We start from the raw sequence: 20310 nt of genomic DNA, 5'->3' as shown, positions 1-20310 counted from the left end.
TTGGTCTGAGCAAGTAAATTGTCAACTGAATCGGCACAAGGAATATTTGGACCCATTTTTCTTGTTCCTCGACATGCCAGACATACAGATGCCAGGTTTAAAGAGAGGCTCCTGATGAGGTTTTCTAACCAACAGGATGGGAAATTGCATCTGACCACTATCCAGATTCTATACTAATACTATTGTATTTCACTGCTGCAGTGGTTGTCAACTTAAGGTTGCCAACAGTCATTTAAAAAGTACTAGGATCACAGCCTCTATACAAAAACACTTGTTTCTTGCCCAGACTAAGGGATTGTCTGACCTCTATGGGCTCCACGTCACTAGCCATAGAGGGTGAACGCGAGCGGGACTTGAGGTGGGATTTAGGGTCATCTTCCCGGGATGGCGTGTTGGAGGGGGTGAAGTTATCCATAGAGTCCACCTGAGGAGAGAGAGGCAGGATAGAGGAGTGGGAGAGGTCACAGGGAAAAGTAAGATGAGGAGGAAGAGAGAGGGAAGTTAGAGTGTTAGTTCAACAAAACAAACCAGATATGTAGCATCCATGCTTAAAGAAAAGGGCAGATGCCATGATATACAAATGGAAAACAGATTGTGGTCAAGATATGTGGTCATATCCACTGGACTTTCAAAGCTACAGAGCAGAACTGACCACAACTTTATTGAACCCCACATATTATCACACATGGGAACACATCACAGCCCAATGGCCATGCTAATTGGAGACACCACAAGCGTGTACACCATACACCATGCATCGCCATTCACAAAGCTACAGTGAAGAATAAAAAGAAAAAACACACCAATGCACAGAGGCAGCACACAGCAAAACCCAGCATGTATAAAATATGAAAAACCCAACACATTTTCCAACACACTCTGACGACATAAATACGAAAAAATTTTCAGCATCCCTGCCATGCAACCAGACAGCCACAGTAGACACAGGAAATGTGCACACAAATTAAAAATCAACTCGACAAGGAAAAGACAGCACATTTACAAAGGCTCAATAAGATCACAGAGCACAGTGATGGTGCTTACACGTCTGCCTTTGCTAGCTGGGCCAATGGATGGCGAGCGCTTCAGTGGCAGGAGAGGCAGAGAGTGGCAGAGACAAAGAGATGAGTGAATGGTCTGTCTAACAGAGCTGAAAACATACATTTAAACAGACTGAGGGTAGAAACATGAAAATGGTAACATTAGCCTGTATTACATTAGATCAGCGGTCCCCAACCATTTTGTTTGATAAAGTAGGGTTACCCCTACTTACAGTCAGATGATCTTAAATACCTCTTCTTCCGCACCAATCATCATGTTCTTATGTATGGTTTTTAAACTGGATGGTATTTAACACTACTGATTATATCAAAGTGGATACTGTTCCAATATTTTTAATATAACCAACATACAGTGATTTATCCTCTTTTAGCTAACTATTCCACCTGCTTATGTATACTTTAAGCTATCGATTTCAAAATTGTTTCCCAATTACTTGTAGCTAACTATTACAACTGTTTATCCATGAATTTAAGCTATTTCACCTGTTTATCTATTACTTTAAGCTAACTATACATTAAACTAACACTAACTATTTCAAACCGGATCCCCCGATTACTTTTAGCTAACTATTTAATTTTTTTATACATTACTTTAAACTAATTATACATTAAACTAACTATTTCAAAATAGTTTAATGTATAATTAGCAATTACCAATTACTTCTAGCTAACAATAGTTTATCTGTTACTTTTACTTTTAAATACTTCAACTTCCCTGCTCTCTACAAGTTTTGCGCTCTCAATTGTAACACATAGTATTAATGTGCTACAACTGACTTGAGTAAATGGGAAGCTTACTTGTTGTAAATTTACTAAAGATAACACCAATTTGTAATCCTACTTGGCTGTTTATTTATCTATCTAACACAAACATGTGGATCTGTTTCTTTAATTAAATCACAATTTCAATATTTTAGTTGAGTTAATCAGTTGAGCTTTTTTTGATAACTTCAAAAATGTCAGATGGGGTTCAAGTACTCCTTGGTTGGGGTCACTGCATTAGACTACTGAACGTCCACCAGGGTTGAAATCAGGACAGAGGATGGAGAGGATGGATGGTTGCAAATGGAAAAAATACACATGGTGATGGGAAAGGAGAAGCTGGGAAAGTCAGAATGAGACACAGTGACGACTCAAGTTCTCTTTCTGGCTAAAATAACTGAGGATTTAAAAAATGTACTTTGAGGTTCTAACACTAGAAAGCCAAAGTGAAGCCATTCAAATAGCCTACTAGTCTACAGGGACTAACAAGCAGCTGAATACAAGGGTAGCACACTGCAAAAGTATAAGCACTAGCAGCAAATGACTTAACCTCATGTATTTCCATTGTCTTTTAAGAAATATAACATTTAGATCTTGTTAAAATGACAGGACTGACTTTTTAGCAGTGGTTCTGCTCTTCTTAACAGTTACAATGATGCTTTCTCAGCTGGTAAAGCCTACTAACAGCTACAATGATGCTTTCTCAGCTGGTAAAGTCCTACAGTATACAGCTACTGTTACATACACACAAATGGACCTCCGCCTAGCCAAGAGAAACTTACGTCTTCCCAAAACTCAATTAAAGAAGATGAGGATGAGGAATAAGAGTCCTGATGTACCAGAGAATGAAGCAAGGAAACAACCAAGAAGATACAAACAAAAATAAACATCTTGGAAAATTCATGTGAACAAAAAAAACAACATAAAAGCGTGAAGAAAAAGTACAGATATAACTTAATGCAGATTTATGAGATTTGTGATTTCCAAGTGGGTAATGATCACAGATTTCAAATCTTTAATTACAGACATAGTTGCTACATACATGGGTGCTCACATCAACTGTATTTAAATTAACCCCTGCAAGGACTTCTGTCTTGAATACTTACATCAAACTGGTCTAGCGCTGAGGTGGGGGCATTGAGAAAAGCCAAGAAGGAATTCTGGGAATCCTGGTGCTTGACACCTACAGACACAGAACAAACAAAACAATTGTGGTTAAGTACGTGATATTAAAACATCAAAGGGTGACTTAAACAAAATGAGTCACAGGGCTGTTTCTAAGAAGTGAGGGAGTGTTTCATATGACCCAAGTAACAATCCATTTTCATGTACATAGCACATGATTTTATTTCTGAAATATGGCTTCTCACGCAAAAGCTCCTAATTTGGGTCCCTGGTTGTAGTTATCCCTTGTTTGCACTGATAATCTCTCATGAAAAGTTTCAGTGTTCATTCAACCATCAGCATGGAATGTACAGAGAGAAAGTGTACGTTTAAGTATTATCCCATATATTTTTGAAAGAATGTAAACTTGTATTTGAAGTTCTCTAAGACCACTGTGTTTGCAAAATTAATTAATAGTAATGACAAAAGTGTCTTTTTGTCTGCAACAATTTGCCGTTTGCACTTTAGGGGCCACAGTAGAGAGTAAAAATAAACCTGTTAACACAAAGCAACGACTACCACGTCGTTCTTTGTGCATTTTAGTGACAAGAGAACTGAAATGTCGGCTGAGATATTTTTACATACCCCTTCGTAGCCGCAGCTCCTCTGTCTCTTTCTTAAGCCTGTCGATCTCAGCCAGGAGCTCCTGGTTTTTACTTTCCACATCCTGCAGTTTACTGGTGGATCAGAGACAATGATGTATCAAATATTATCCAGAAGTTTTTAAAGATTTTTTTCAGAAATCATGACTCACAGAAACAAAGAATTATTTTACTGTTGTTGTTTCCATACCATTCTGTGGACATGTTGTTGGCCTTAACCTTGTTCAGTTCATCCTGGATGCTCTGCTTGGCTCTGATCTCAGCGTCCAAGGCCGACTGCAGCTCCAGACGGGCTGACATGTCCAGCTTGGCGAAGCGCCGCATCTTCCACGGCATGTCCTGAAACAGATGTGAGAAAGGTTAGTAACAACACTGAAAGATGGAGTTCAAATTAGAAATGTGAGATAGGCAGGATAAGAACTGAACTTGTGATAATGCTAATCTATTTAGACTTGTTTGTCAATATTACTGAAATCCTAAATGCAAAACAACGCCAAATAACACTTCATCTTACTATCTTAAAATAATGCAGCAATTTTATTGATTTCATATTTTACACTCACTATCTAAATCTAAAGAATACAGAGCAATTTCTTTTGACTCAACAGTATTTACAGTAGCAGGAGACAGTTTGTATTTGTGTGTATTTTACCGTGGCTCTCGCTCCCAGACTGGTGTTTCTCAGTCCCTCCAGCTCTTCTGTCATCTTCGTGGCCAGAGCCTGCAGGTAGCCCCGAGCATCCTTCTCATCACTCACCCTGCAGCAAACACACACACAAAATACACATAGCTGCATTACTACACATGCAACGACATTCCAAAGACCTACTTTCATCCACACCCATAAATACCAAAAAGGCCTACAACAGAATCTAAAAACTCTTTTGATCACATATTAACTTATTTTAGAAGAATCCCACCTTTTTACACACACATCATGGAAAGACTACCCTTAAGAAAACCTGACACCATTGTATGCTCTGTAGGTGGTGTGACCTCAAAACACACTTCTACGTCATTATGGGCACATGTTCAGGCTGCAGGTAGCTCTAATCCCAAACTCTCTGCCAGAATAAACACTGTCTGTGTTAAAAGCATAAACTCAAGCTGACCCGAGCGCAAATATACATTTTTTCACACACTTTACACTTTAGCTGTAGACAATTTTCATATTCAAACCTCAGAACAACAACAACAACAAAAAAAGCAATGCCATTTCCTGGTTTATCCACTGCAGTAGCAAAACATATCCACCAGGGGTCAACGCCAATCACTCCATTTTTCTAAAAACGCATTCCAGACTCAACATTTGTATGTGCATGTTTGGAATGTGACAGAGTGCATGTGTGTTTTCTTCATCTGGATGGGTGTAGTGAGTGTGTGAGTGTGTGCGTGTGTGCGTGTGTGCGTGTGTGTTATGGATGCTATGCGAGGACTGCAGGCTTGACCAACAGAGGGAAGCCGAGCAGCTGGCGAGGTGTCAGCTGCAAAGGGAAGTGATCTGAGAGGAAGGGAGGGTCAAGTAGCTCTAAGGTCTTCAGAAGCATGTAAGAAATGCCGCAGTTATACAGTATGGAGGAAACCAATACACTCCCAGACAACACTGCATTTTATGAGCGAGACTGTATATAGCCGTCTTTTAGTTTGTGCTATAGTGTCCGTGGCAAAGCATATGCCTCAGCAAGTATTGAGGACATCTGAGAAGGCTGCTGTGTGTGTGTGTGTGTGTGTGTGTGTGTGTGTGTGTGTGAGAGAGAGAATGTGATCTGTGTATGTGTGTGTCTCACCATTGGATGATTTCTGTGATCTGGGCCTCCCAGTGAGCTACACTCTCCTTTTTGTCAGCCAGCTCCCTCATCTCATCCTCCAGCTGCCTGTTAGAGGTGCTCATCTTCTCAAACATGCTGGTCAGCTGGGGGAATAAGCACATACACACATAGATCATCTTAAACATCATACTAAAAAGCGGAGAGTCGTAAAGCTGTCATTAGGAAGTGAGACACCAGGCCAATGGAGATATATATATATAAATAAATGAGAGCACATTTGAGAAGGCTGTGTATATGTGTCTGTCTATATATAGACACCATGACATAACATTTGAAAAACTGTACTACTGTGTGATGAGTCTAACAGGTTAAGTTCCTGCGTAACTACAAGCAAAGGTGCGCAGCCTTGAACGCGATGACTGGTTCAGTATGTAAAATGAATCATTGTATTGTGGAAGTTTATGACAAGTTCTATGATTCAACTCCCAGATGCTCAATCACAGTCGACTACAGCGCTGCTAAGGAGGTGTGCGGACTCGCATATACACACCTACATCGAGACAAGGAGGGTGTTAATCTCAGAAGTTTCTTCTGAATCCTTTAATATGAGAGGTGTGTATTGACATAACCATGGTGACATCATTACAAGTCTCAAACTGTTTGCTTAAATACCTCACTTTGTGGGCACTTCTTAGGTGTCTTGCAACTGTCAAGACGTGTGATGTAATGTGCAAGCTAAAACAGTCATTTGGTATGGTTTTGCAATTGCCTCCCAGTCCTGTAGCTCGTTGCCAACAACTGTTTGTCTGAGAGGACAGTCAAGGTCATAAAATAATGTCAGTGCTGTGGAAAAGGCTTTGAGCCGTCAGCAGCTGAAATAAACACAGACAAACGTGGGATGATATAAATATCGTCTTTTGTCTATTGTCACTCTTTGGATGACACAAATGTTATAGGCATTATTCTGTAGTGATGAAATAATTATATATCTGACAAAATGTAGGTGTAACATCAGTCTGGGGTGCTAACAGGACACCACACCTCCTCAGAAAGATATTGTAGAATATAGTTTGAAAGAGGGTGGGTTTGATTTATGGCTACTGAGATTTTAACAACAATAAAAACCTCTCTCGCACAATACATTTACAATATAATACGCACAAGTTTGACCTATATCGAAATTACAAGCTTTACACTTAACTTGAACGAGATGTTTTTTAGCATTTGAATTAAGCATTGTCAACTGCAGTAATTTGTTTCAGGTCCCCAAATTCAACTACTGATGCTGCTAAACGCGTTATGTTTTCGTCCGCTTATTCTCAACGGCAGGACCTGAGGCTCTGCAGTGTGTAATTCTTCTTTTTACTCTTGGGTGAAAGGCCTGCAAATGGAGCGGGAACATATAGACTCATTTGGGTGAGTCAATTACACTGATGATCACATCTCACGAACACACATCTCATTAATTAGGTGGTATTCGTCGAAATAATCCGAGCTATGTAAGGCAAGTTTGTGAAGTTAAGAGGGTATGATGAATCGGATTTAAAAGAAGAGAAGAATAGGAAAAATCCTGTTCATTAAAATGCAGTAAAATAGTTCAAGTTCACAATGGTTTCTCATGTCTGGCTGAACTACTGTTGGCCGAACTCGTCTTTCTGCATTATTACGCCACTCACCACCAATCTGAGCTTGTCAACAGCAAAAAATTTAACTTCAGGTCTGCCTGCTAACTCCCCTTTCCTGAAAACACAGTAGAGTGAAGTAGCTTGATTTTGCTACAAAGCAAACAATGTTGAAATTCAGTGCGTCCTTTGAAAGATGAGACCGGTCAAACAATAATATTTTCACACACTCCAAACGTATTGAAGAATTATTTCGTGCAAAGACTTGCACACAGACAGATCTAATCCATCTGAATGCTTTAGCTTTTAAAAATATAATTTTTCAGTATGTGAAATAACAGAATAATACATTAAATAACTGCAGTGACATGTGCTATCATTCTAGTGGCACCCACATCCATATTCTCTGTATTTCTTAGAGATATTCTCTATTTTATCAGTTGCAGACGTGAAAAATAACCCTCTGACAGTTTATTCCATATGTCAAAATGCTTCTAAGACGTTGTTTAAATTAGGAGCCTTTTTGAACTTCCAAGAGGTTTTTCCAAAGTCAACAGAGCGTAATCCAGAGACTCATTCCATCCGACTGTGTAGGAGGCTACAGGGTGTTTTTATGGGGGATATTGAACAGTGATTTCTTTGGCATGGTGGGAAAGAGGGGTGGAGGGCAGAATATGATGACAGAGTTTGGGCCAGCCGAGTGGGGTTACCTGGGGTTAGAGAACTGTGTTTGTGTTTGTGTTTGTGTGTGTGTGTGTGTGTGTGTGTGTGTGTGTGTGTGTGTGTGTGTGTGTGTGTGTGTGTGTGTGTGTGTGTGTGTGTGTGTGTGTGTGTGTGTGTGTGTGTGTGTGTGTGTGTGTGTGTTTTAGAGTAACAAAGACTGAAAAACAGCAAGAAAAACCTGACTGGTTTTAAACTTGGTTTGAGTGTTTTCAGAGTGATTTTTGTTTAATTTTGTGTATATGGGAACAAATATTTTACCTTATCCAGTTCACTGGACAGCTTCTTATTTTCTTCAGTAAGCAGGACTCTCTCCCTCTCGTACTTCTCCTTGTACTCTGTCTCAAACTCTTCCCGCTCGCTTTGGCTGGAGGAAACACACACGGATTGTTAAACTTGTGATATTGTATAAACATACATTTATTCCCTAACCATAATTCACAGCTGCAATTGCAATCTTGACTCTTGCCTTTTTCATTTTAGCATGAATTCTAACTCAGTCTTTCAAAAACAGGACTTTATTTGGAGATTTTGGTTTTCACCCTTCCAGCTTCCTAAACTGAACTGACGGTCACTCTACGTTAAACTAACATATCAGGTAATCTAATGTTATAGTTTCATGAAAATGCAAGAACAAACAAATAAAAATACAATCAAATGTTCACGAATCTCAAAGTCAACCTCTCTCAGTGCCTCATCTATCCTCCTACCTTTGTTCATGTGTGGGCCTTGGATTCAAACATTTCCTCAAAACCTAAATCAAAGGCTTGGTACCAAGACCAGGTACACATTATTCAACCCAAACACATTAATGCAGTTAGAATCTGATACAGCGGTGTGTTTAAAAATGAATTAGAAAGTAGTGAGAATATTATGTCAGTCACACCTGGCAGGAGGGTTAGGCTACAGGGTACAAAAACAAAGCTCTGAAGCTTTCTCCACAAAAACAAGATTTTATTAAAATTTGATCAAACCAGCGGTTCTCAAAGTGGGATCAAGTGCCGCGGTGTACCTACCAGTGGGTCTGCAGCAGAAACATTAGTTACTTCTTTTCATTTCTTGGTATTTAATCAGAGTTGGCACATTTTGACAAAATCTTCTTTTACTAATTCAACCATTTCCCCCCCTGTTCTAAACTACAGTATAGTGTACTAAACCACTTAAAGTCTCAATAAGAGAGTTTTATAAGCATGTTGTTTTAATTCAGAAATACACCCTAAATGAAGTGACCATAAACAGTGCAGTTTCTGCTTCGCTTGGAACTTTTATGGCTCAGGGATATGACCAACTGAGGTCAACATCAACAGCCCTCATTCAAGCCTTAGAAAGAGTACTTATTTTCCAAAAAAAGTCAACACAAATAAATATGAAAAAGAATAATATTTTAAAAGGAATGGCAGTGGCCAATGCAAAACAATACCAGTTCTCTGAAATAGATTAGATTAGTAGATATCTTTGGAATGAAACTTTTGATATCCATTCATCTCCTGTGAAATGGGTGTCAACATGGAGAGATGGAAATACTTGAGAACTCCTATAAGCAGGTTACCTGCATAAAGGGTTATTCTCTGGTGAGGCTAGGGGCAACATAACTATTAAATTCTAAAAAAGAAACAGCACTTCACAGTTACTACACATTTATACTAGACCGAGACTATTTTTAATATAACTCCAATTACCTCAAGCAATCATCACTGGAAAAGACAATGGAAAAAAAACAAAAGAATATCACTGTCAGGATACTGGACACAGTGCAGCAACACTACTAACTCCACTACACCTGCACTGCACCAACAATACAGAACAAACATTTGTCTTGATCAGATATAAAAAGAAAAAGAAACAAAGACAAACGGATAAAATACCTCTCACGGCGAGTCTTGTCCAGCTTGTCTTTGAGCATCAGGATCTCTTTCTGCAGGGCGAGGTGTTGGCTCTCAGCATCCCGCAGCTCCTTGCGCAGGGCCTTCAGCTCGCTGCTATGCTGCGCTTCCCTGCGTGCCAACTCCTCCTCGTACAGGAGCGTTTTCTTCTCCAGGTCTCCCCGCAGGCGTCCCATCTCCTGGGTCTGGTCTGCGGAGGCAGGGGCGGAAGAGGAGCCGACCTGCTTCAGCTGTGTGGCAGGAATATGGAGAAAAGTTGGCGAGGTTTAGTGGCCGAGATTAGTATGGATAAAGGAGTGTCAAAGGGACCAATAATTGTGTCAGTACAGATTCCTGGTCTGAACTATATGTCTTTGAACTTTTAAGGACGTGCAGAGAGAGTCTGTAGATGGACGGGTTGATGTGTGTGTTTGCAATCTTACTTTAAGCCCTTCCAACTCCTCCTCCAGCTGTCGGCTAAACTGCTCACTGCGCTCTCTCAGCTTCCTCTCTTTCTGAGCCTCCGCCGCCTGCTCCTCTGCCTGCGCCTCCATCTGATGACGGATACACACACTCACTCCAGTGATTGGATGCAAACATACAGTATATCATAAACCCTTTCCCCCTATCCACCCATTTCAACTCATGTATTTTATACATGTAATACAATCACAAGCTATAAAAACAAACTAACTAACCACACCACACATAATAATTGCACCAATACACAAGAAAAAGAATGGTCACTCCAATATTTAAAACACAAAAAAAAAATATATATATATATATATATATATACAGTGCTGTGTATCAACCTATGGAGTCCTATAGTACTCTAAATTGATGGAAATCTTACTACATAAAGTCTGCAATGTTCTTGCAACGGTGAGGAAACACATTATATGCTAAAATGCAGCCACTGCAAAATTGTTTCTAATCTACTGTATGAATATTCAAAGAAATCTCTAAATATTTCTAAAAAGGCGACGCGAGTATAATGCACAGACAGCAACAGAAGTTGTGCAGTGAATGGAGAAGAACAGTGAACAGTGAATGGAGAAGAGGGTGTGCTAGCAACCACAGGGAGACTACTCTACCTCCTTCTTGGCCCTCTCAGCCTTTCGCACCTCAAGGCGGAGAGCCTCAACCTTCTGACTCTGGCTCTCCATCTCCTCCTCCTTGTCACGCAGCTGGCGAGCCAGGCGCTGCTTCGCAGACCTGGGTGAAAAGTTCAGTCACAACAGTGTGTAAATGTTACAGGTGAGAAAAATACAAATAATAGGAAAGACTGATATGGACCTTCAGTACAAAAAAACCCCACCTATTATTACACAAGCATGCAAACTGGTCAGGGGTAAAAAAGGTGAGAAGGATACGGAAGCAGATAAACATACAGAAACAGTGTCAGAGGGGTCTGTTTAAGCGAACATGTTTGTATAGATAACTTGCAATTGTGTACTGCAACAAGAGGAAGAGCCCGGACACGCAAGGTTTGTGTTAAAAAGCGATGGGGACATAAGGGCTCAGATTAGGGGTGTGACGATACACTGAGCTCACGGGAGAAGATGATACACGATATTGGTGTCATGAGAACAAGACGAGAAGATATTTTAACACTACTTTATAGAAAACAATTAATGCTGAAATAAATAAGTTGGGGGCATGGGGGTCCTCCCTCAGAGAAATTTGAGCATTAAAAATTGAATTTCCTGCATTCTGGTGAAAATTTCTGCACCAATTTCCTTTCCTGCAATAATTTTAAGTGGAAATGTTTTTATTTATGTAAAAGGGAAACACAAAATTCAGGTGGCAGGTGACAGTTGAACATCTAAAAATATAAGAGAACGGAAAACTTGGCCAAAAAGAAACTAAGTCAAGAAGTTGTTAAAGTTACTGACTGGTAAGTGTCCCCAGTGCAAATAACAACAGTGCAAATTTTATCCTGATGTTAGCCTACCTTACATGTAGCCTACTGTGCTGCCTCTGGTCTCCACAAATTAGCTTAGCTCATATTATTGGTTAATAACAGTGGCCAAAGTTATAGACTTAACAGCATAGTTAATATTTTAAGCTCATGCTAGAGTGGAATCGGTAGATATAACCACCGACCGACGACGACCCCAACAGGAAGCTGTGATTGTGAGGAATCTAGGAAGTTTAGGTGTCTTGGTTTTGGGAAAGGGTCCAGAGCAGTGATCCTACCTGAGTTCTGTGAGTCTCTCGTTAAGCTCAGAAAACTCCTGCATGGCCAGTTTTCTTTGGCTGTGGGCTTCCTTCAGCTCTTTTGACTGAGACTTCAGCTTCTCATTGATCTCCAGAAAATCCTTGCCAGACAAGGGAGAGGGCAAAAAAACATTAAGACTCTCACAGTGACTTCAAGGAAAATTCAGGAGTTTATTTGACTTCTTTGATGCCAAAATCAGAGCTGAGTAATCTGGTTGCAGTGTGTTGTGCAAGGCCACCCTTCTTATTTTCACATTCCATATTTCCACACGACTGATACTTTGAATTGACATGCACATTAGGACACTAACATCTTCCACTGCGAATGAAAATGTCAAAGATATGGTTAACTTGTTTGCGCTGTACTAAACTTATTGTAACTGGCACACTTATTCATGTAACTTCAAACATTCAAACACACACTTCCAGGGAATTATTTTCATTTCTATGTATACCTCTAACAAAGTAAAAAGCTGAAGTATTTTTTGAAGCATTGTTATTCCTGAAGACAATGTGCTACATTTTTGTTAATATGGAAAATACTTAACATAGCAACTATAAGTTTTCCTACATTGCGAGCACAGCATCTAGATTAATATAAATGCAAATGTAAAATGCAAATCCATACACAGAAACAAAAGTAGACACAGAAATCCTCATACAATACTGGCTGTACCTTGTGCAGGTCATCCCTCTCCTGTGCAACACTTTTCATCTGTTTCTCCAGAGTCTTGATGTGTTTCGATGTGTCCTCCAGGTCCCTGCGGGCCGACGTCACGTCCTCGAGCTGCTTCTCAAGTTGGCCTGATTCTGATGCAAACACACAGACACGCGCACAATATGTACACAAAGGTTTAAGATTGAATAAAATGATAGTAAAGTAAAAGTACTACTGAGCTGAACTAAATATGAACAAAAAAACATCCATACCAGCGATCTGCTTCTTGAGGATGTCAATCTCACTTTTCAGACTCCTGATCTCCACCTCCTTGTTGGCACTGAGAGGGCCCTCGCCTGTCGCGTGCTGCAGGGCCTGCACTGTCTGAGTCGACTCTGCGAGAGGTAAGAGGCATCAGTTATGTGCTTTGTTATGCTTAAAAAAACCAGTCCCACGCATTCTAGTTATACCACTGAATGTACAGTAAGTGTGGATATATGTATTTATGCACTAATGTTTCTCCTCTCTCTCAGCCTCAAATTACAATGTGGTTGTATGAATGTATGTGATTTCACACATGCACACAACCAGACTCTTTTCGTCAGCCTAACCTTGCAGTTTACGGCTCAGCTCTAGTTTCTCCTGCTCCAGGCGGCGGATCCTCCTCTCGTAGGCCTCAGTGGCCAGGCTGTCCTCCAGGCCGCGCTGGACATCCAGGTCCACCTGTTCCTGACCTGCCTTACCAGGCTGTACTGCCAGCTGTCGCAGGCAACCCCGGTCAGATAGCGTACTATTATGGGAGGAGGACAGGAAAATGAGTGTGAGTGAGGAAAGTAGATAAAAATGGCAGGGAGGTTGAGCAATAAGGCGCGAAAAGGCCGTTTATAGAGGTCAAAAACAGACATAATGTTGTTAAACAGTAAAAGAAAACTCAGTGTTTGGTTAAGGAAGAGAAAGAGACCAGAAGGAAATGACAGAGAAACAGCAGGGGAAGGGAAACAGGAAAGAGATGTGAACGACAGAGATACAGATGAGTTGAAAGATGAGAGGATGTTGAGTCATGGAAGGGGGGGGGGGAGGGGGGGCGGAGAAGGAACGACAGATACACAAAGGAAGATCGGGAGTGCAGGAGAGAGGAAGACAGGGGGGGGAGAAAGAAAGAGTTGAAAAGGCAATTATCACTGAGCCTTGAATAGATAAGAAAGTAAGTGGCTGGTTTGCTGCTTTCTCACGGGTCGCCTTCAGAGTGAAGATCTACAGCAAGTCATGAGCATCACCTTATTAGGGAGGGAAACTAATTTAATACTCTGACGCTTATTTAGATGGAGTGAGAAGAATGTTATGCAGTGAGAAGGCTTGTCTGGGAAATCTCTCCATGTATAATGACTAATTAGAAATGAAGACAGCTAATGACCTCTTGGCACACGTTTTTCATTTCTCTTCATTAAAAAAGGTGAAAAAATGGATAACAATCATCTTCATTTTGTCAAGTGGAAAATAGTGTCTTCACTTCATTTCATCTGTCCAATCAAGATCCACTAATCACAATGACAATAATTGTGAAGGAAGACTTTCCACAATATATTAGGGCAGCGGTTGAATATAATCCCATGGTAGCACTTACCATTTACTTGTGTAGGTGAAACCCACAAAGGGCAGGTGGTGGCCTGAGAAAGCAGTGTGAGATGGAGGGGGCATCGTCTCCTGAAAGAATTATTAAAAATCATGACAAAGTAGTGAGATTTTCACATCTAACATATTTATTATCATATGAACACATTTATAGCTGCACAACATTGTGAGGGTATGGCGTTTGTCTTAGTCTGTTGATCCCTAAGCAAGCCCCTTACCGAGTTCTTTAGGCAGTCATCATCCACATCAAAGTTGGAGGTATCTGTAGGACTGCTGACCTCTGGGATGTACGGAGCCTCACACACAAGTATATTTTCCCAATCAATGCCTTAAAACAAGAAAGGTCACACTTAGAACAGAGGAAGATCCATGACTCCTTTATTAAGCACACATCTATGAACTCTGGGTAGCTGAAATGCTGATTATATTGTATTCATTGATGCTTAGAGATAAACTATACAATCAAACAAATTTTCTTTACTTTGTTTTTCATCTTCTGTTTAAAAGACATGCTAGCACTGTCATTATTTCATATACTACTACAATATATGTGTAGTATATAATGTTTAGGTTTCGTTTATTTGTTTTAGTTTAATTTATGTATTTGCACATATAACAAGACACAAAAAACATAAAGAGTACACCAAGCACAGTGTGCCAAAATGGGGAAAAAAAACACTAACATCTAAAATATAAAATGTATCAATGAAGAAAAAAAACGAATAAAAAGTTCAGTTAGAATAACTTATGTCGGCACATAAACACTGTTATGCATGCCAACAATAAAACATCCACAATTACATACATATTCATACAGATTCAAATCAGAGAGACTATCTGTAGTGTTAGACTCGTGCCCGTACCAGTAAAGAAGGGGTGGTGCTTGAAGTCCTCAATGCCATTCTGGCCCAATCGGTGCTCTCGACTGCAAATGAGCCGACGAATCAGATCCTTTGCGTCCTCCGACACATCTGTTATCTGCTGCGGGAACTGGAACCGCTCCTGTGCAAAATGCGGTGGTGTGCGTTAGAGGGGACTGGATTTCAACTTATCACTTTTCATAAAAACACAAATGAAGTTCCCAAACTGTTTTAATTATTGATTATAAACCACTGTGTGATGCATAACTTATTTTTCCTTTACTTTTACAGAGACTTGTTTTATGTTTCATATACGGTGTTCTTCGTTGTAGAAACTTTTATTCGACTTGTCTGTTTTACATTGATTACTGTAAAGCACTTTGTTGCCTTTATTGAAGAGTACTATATATGGAAAGCTTTAATTATTATGTTTCAATCAACTTTCACCTACGGTGCTTCGGATTTCTGTCTGGATTTTTGTTATGGCATACTTCTTTGTACATACTCCAATTACAGTAGTCATTCTTGATTTTTACACGTTCTCTATACCAGAGGTCACCAATAGGCGGACCGTGGTCCAGATCCGAACCCAGCCGCTGTCCTCTCCGGACCGCCAAGCTACAGCCGATTTATTATTGAGACTTACTACCTCGTGACGGAGCACTTCTATTTTAACCCGCGCAGCTTTTCTAGCATTTACTGTACTGGTTTAGCGGGCCAGGAAACTCATAGACCAATCGCATGTGCTCCAATCGTCTCATGTGACGCTGCTCAGCCAATCAAATCTGTGCATTCCGATGCTTGCGAGTCGAGTCCACAAGATTCACCGGAGACGTTTTGGAGAAACACACGAATTGAGGAGGTGAAAGGGAAAAGAGATTTCACATGAATTTTAATCAAGAATGTACAGATTTTTACATGTACATTCCTCCCACGGGCAGTTCAAAACCAGAAGATGTCCAATGCTAGTTGGCAGGACAAACTAGAGGTCACGTTTCACACTGAACAAGAGAAAGTAGGAAAGTGGTAGCTCTGTAAGAGGGAATGAAAGAAGAGGAGGCAATACAGCTGTTCATTTGTTATGATGTGTTGATTGTTTATTATAAAACTGGTTAAGACTACACTTCATCACTTCAAGCAACACTTTTTATTTCATTTTTTCAAAAAATTAGGCACTTTATTTTAGTTTACTTAAATTTAAAATGTATTATTAGAGTAGTTATTATTTATTATCCCTCCAGTTTGATGTGAAAACTGACATTGTTGACTATATATGTATATGTTGATACAACTATATGTTATGGTACTGAATGATAACGCAAGTTAGTCATTTTGATGTTCCGGACCTTTGCTTCGGGAAATTTTCTCTAACTGGACCTCTTTGAATTCTAATTGAATACCCCTGCGCTATACATTGTGCCTCTATCAATGTGTTTACTAGCCCATTTGCTGCATCCTCTCTGTTACTGCTACATCTTTGATATTTCTCAGCCCTGTAGTGACATTGAACTTCAATCTCTTTATAAGCTCACCTTGTGGTTCATGATCTTCCCATAGGTTTCCACCAGGGACTCTGCATAGAAAGGAGTCTCGCCATACAGCATTTCATACATGCAGACGCCCAGGGACCACCAGTCGCACTCAGGTCCATACTTGCCTTTCCCATCCTCCATAGCCTGGAGGATTTCTGGGGAGATGTAGTCTGGAGTCCCCACCGCCACAGAGGACTGGACCTAGCAGAGAGACCAAACCAAACAAACGTCAAGATATGATCCCCAAAAAAATCCTGCAAAAGACAGAGCTTAAGTAATCAATGTCAGCCTGCATGCTAATGAAAGTAATAATATCAGTTACAGGCTGAAGTTTTGGAAACACGCGAGATGAATACCACCTCTCCAGCAACAGCAAACAACCAAACAAAGAGAGTATTGAACTTCCAGACCCCCACTACAGGATGGATTCCATTGTCTACGCTGTTTTAACTTATTTCAAAGCAATTTTGAGAATGCACATTTGATTCTGAATCTTGACTTTAAATCAAAGCAGTAAATTACTACACTTCATGATTAAGTGCCAAACTTTCCACAGAGAAAGAGACTAAGCAGATGTTGGAATGGGACTCCTCACATGTTGGCATCTTATGATTCAAAGCTTCAATCTAGACATTTTAGTCTAAGACGTCGTTCTCAGAAGTGTCCAACAAACTCAAATTTTTTCAAATGGTCATATAACCTCACCACTATATTAACATTGGAGAAACAAACGCAGACACTTCTTTGATCATCTATTTCTTCCTGTCATTTTTCTTTTACATAACACCTGAGGGGAATGTTTTCTCTCTTTTTTTGCTAGGAGAATTGTCTGAATCATAAAGCGCAGGCACGGCCAAGCCGCTGAACCACACGCTCCTCCTGGGAGACCCCTGAGGGTTGACAAGGAGGTCAGCGAAAGCTCTGGTATGTTTGCTTTGGACTGGAGGAGGCATCAGCAGCAGTGTGGTAAAAACTCACCGTCCCGTCCTCCATGAGTTTGAGGCAGGAGCCGAAGTCAGCCAGGCGGATATGGCCGTTCATATCCAACAATATGTTGTCGGGCTTAATGTCCCTGAAAGAAGACAGAGGAAAAAGGCAAGGTTTTTTTTAAACAAGCGACTGCTCAGAGTAGAATAAAGAAGATACATTCTTCCAAACCAAACAATACCTATAGGACAATGAAAACGCACACACAAGCCACACTGGTTTCATATTACAGTACAACCATCAGTTATCATCTGATTAAATTACATAACCTGGGGGAATTTAACGGTCTTAACTTGCTTGTGAAGTTAGTGTGTAATAACTCACATATATTTGTGATTAAATTAAGTGTAATTTCCCCCCTTCAACTCTAAATTGGCCGGAAGAAAGAATAAACTCTGGAAATAGTTAAGAAAAGCTGTGTGTGTGTGTGTGTGTGTGTGTGTGTGTGTGTGTGTGTGTGTGTGTGTGTGTGTGTGTGTGTGTGTGTGGACACAGCTTTTAAAAAAGAAAGAAATAAAACCCACACATAAACATGCACTCTGTTTGAGGAAATATGCAACGCACAAACACACTCCCACTCACAAAAAAAGACCTTGTGTCCTAAACAGACACACTCCCCGGTTCACTTTTCCAGCAATATTTCTGTTTGTGAACAGAGGCAGACTGAGTGGGGGGTTACTGACAACACATTCTTTCACAGATGTGTACACGATGGCCACTGTAGAATTTCTTCTTAACCGGCATCTGTTCTGCATTACTACTGCTGATGATATGTTTATAATATAGATACAGACTGTGGCTTGATTCCAATTGGTAGAATTCATTGCTACACAGAGTCTTCTGTCTATCAGCTACACCGGCTGGACCATCTCAGTATTCCTCAGCTACTTTCACTATTTAACCAGCAAACTAGGTTTTTAGAGAGGAACAGGTTCATCTGAAGGAGGAGCATTTGGTTGGTGGCCAATAGGGCTACAAAGGTTTATAGTGGGGTGTATAAGCGTGAAAATTGCTGATCACAAAATCCTCAAGACCACGTGTCTTCAAATGTCTGAAGCTGACGGTATGGCATTTACTACTTCACTCACCGGACATCTAATTTTATTTAAATGCAAAGATGCACACCCACCTATCTTTACTGGGGTTTTTTGCCCGTTTTGTTTTCTCATCTTTTTTTTGCCCATTATGTCACTATATCTATCTATCTATATCATACAGTATTATATCACAATAGACAGTGTATCAAAGAAAAGCAGCAAATCCGCCCAACTGAAAATTGAAACAATCAAATCAAGATCATTTCAGATTACTGTTCTGAAATTCTGATTCATTCTCATTAATTGACTAATTCAGCTGTAGTTGCCAGTGTTGGTTTCTTTCCATGTCCTAAAACCTCTTCATTTTCAAGATATATTTCTACAGGATGTAGCGCTGTGCGGGTTTTGCGTTATTTGCAGCTTTATGAAACATTTGTCTACCCTCTGCATGTTACATGTAACTTCAACTTCTAGGTCCCCACAAACTACTAGGGATTTATCTTAAAGGAAATGAGGTGCAGAAGATCTTCCATTGTGTTTAACAGGTGGTCACTGACAGGTGGTTTGTGTTGTGCTGCTGGTGCTATTGTCTTACATGGCAGTCTAAGTGTGCTAATGTAGATCTCAGCTTGTAAGAGTAGTTCTAGGAACAATAACCCCTTAGCTTTATGTTTCATCTGTGACCTTCTGGTGTCAGCCTTATTATTCTGAATGATGTGTGTATTTGGTTGACCTGCTCAATAAGAAAAGCGCAATGAGAAAACTTCTGTTGTGAATTGCTGCTATTTAAATAAATTGATATAAATTACTTCAGTGATTACTGGCCTGGACTGGCACAAAATGAAGATGTCACTGTAACCACTATGGCTAAATATTGCCTCTGTCCATGTCTGACCATACCACTGATTTCGCTTGAGGGCAGACCCCGTCGAGCCCTGTGTCTGAGGCCGTCTTATCAACACACTGAACCATGACACGGGTCTATACTCATGGTATGGAGGGCACAAAAAAGCTCTGTAGAGTGGTGTCAAAAGCACACAGTACATGCAGAAACACACAAATGACAGCGGTTAAGAGAATGATGTGTAACACATTAGTTTAAAACAGACACACATCTTCATGATGTCACAGGTTACAGAAGTTGAGCTGGTGCTATTTCTGGGCAGTAATGTGAGCAAGGCTCTGCTTGATACAATAAACCCGATCCAAAACAAGTACACACACACACCTGTACTCCCTTCCCCAAACTCATGCACAAACACACCAATAGTATACAAATGCTAATAAGAAATGGGTGTGTGCATACTTAGAATCAAACACAACAAAAAATAAAATAAAACAGAAGTAGATCCTCCAAGCTCAATACATTTAAGAAAAGTCCACAATCTGCTACATTTGCTAATGACAATAGCTCTAGATTGGACTATTCAGCCATTACACTGTGCATTTTTAGATTTGGCTTCAAAGAGACCTCAGGCAAGAGCTGCATCTGATAAAAGTTACACTGAGGTCACAAATAAATTCCAGTGCCTTCCAATAGATAATATCCAATGTGACAGCGCTGCCTGGCAAAACAATCCATTTTGCTGCATAGCATAACTTCAGGAAGTAGAAGCTAATCAGTTAGAGCTCGTGAAATTCCCACATTGCACTTCACATTTTTCTTCCAATCTTGTTAACTACTATAGATACATGAGACTACTGCCCAAGCCTGAGAGATTGAGTGAGCAGACATAAAGTGGCTTTGAAGACGCCTTTGATGTTTCTGTCTTCAGCTAAAGATCTCTTCAAAGCCAGCTGTGGAGCCCCTGTCATTTTC

The 20310-nt window shown here is 40.2% G+C and overlaps 1 protein-coding gene across 6 annotated transcripts in view; it reads right to left on the bottom strand.

Moving 5' to 3' along the window:
• cdc42bpab (CDC42 binding protein kinase alpha (DMPK-like) b) overlaps window positions 1-20310 on the bottom strand; it is a 76522-nt gene that overhangs the window by 13072 nt on the left and 43140 nt on the right. For 4 of the 6 annotated variants that reach the window (XM_046061182.1, XM_046061181.1, XM_046061184.1 and 1 more), the window contains 20 exons: window positions 17446-17539; window positions 16468-16668; window positions 14939-15077; window positions 14294-14403; window positions 14068-14147; window positions 13055-13233; window positions 12716-12838; window positions 12462-12595; window positions 11765-11886; window positions 10660-10780; window positions 10006-10116; window positions 9566-9813; window positions 7962-8067; window positions 5377-5501; window positions 4242-4347; window positions 3780-3928; window positions 3573-3664; window positions 2930-3006; window positions 1045-1083; window positions 305-424 (listed from right to left, as the gene is read on the bottom strand). In XM_046061182.1, coding sequence (XP_045917138.1) covers window positions 305-424; window positions 1045-1083; window positions 2930-3006; window positions 3573-3664; window positions 3780-3928; window positions 4242-4347; window positions 5377-5501; window positions 7962-8067; window positions 9566-9813; window positions 10006-10116; window positions 10660-10780; window positions 11765-11886; window positions 12462-12595; window positions 12716-12838; window positions 13055-13233; window positions 14068-14147; window positions 14294-14403; window positions 14939-15077; window positions 16468-16668; window positions 17446-17539 — 2476 coding nt within the window. The remainder of the gene's footprint in view (window positions 1-304; window positions 425-1044; window positions 1084-2929; window positions 3007-3572; window positions 3665-3779; window positions 3929-4241; window positions 4348-5376; window positions 5502-7961; window positions 8068-9565; window positions 9814-10005; window positions 10117-10659; window positions 10781-11764; window positions 11887-12461; window positions 12596-12715; window positions 12839-13054; window positions 13234-14067; window positions 14148-14293; window positions 14404-14938; window positions 15078-16467; window positions 16669-17445; window positions 17540-20310) is intronic. The other 2 variants (XM_046061183.1, XM_046061186.1) reach the window with 1 other exon arrangement.

This window comes from Micropterus dolomieu, linkage group LG10 (assembly GCF_021292245.1).
Source record: "Micropterus dolomieu isolate WLL.071019.BEF.003 ecotype Adirondacks linkage group LG10, ASM2129224v1, whole genome shotgun sequence".
In the NCBI taxonomy this organism is placed as follows: domain Eukaryota; kingdom Metazoa; phylum Chordata; class Actinopteri; order Centrarchiformes; family Centrarchidae; genus Micropterus; species Micropterus dolomieu.
This window is presented reverse-complemented; position numbering and strand designations above follow the sequence as displayed.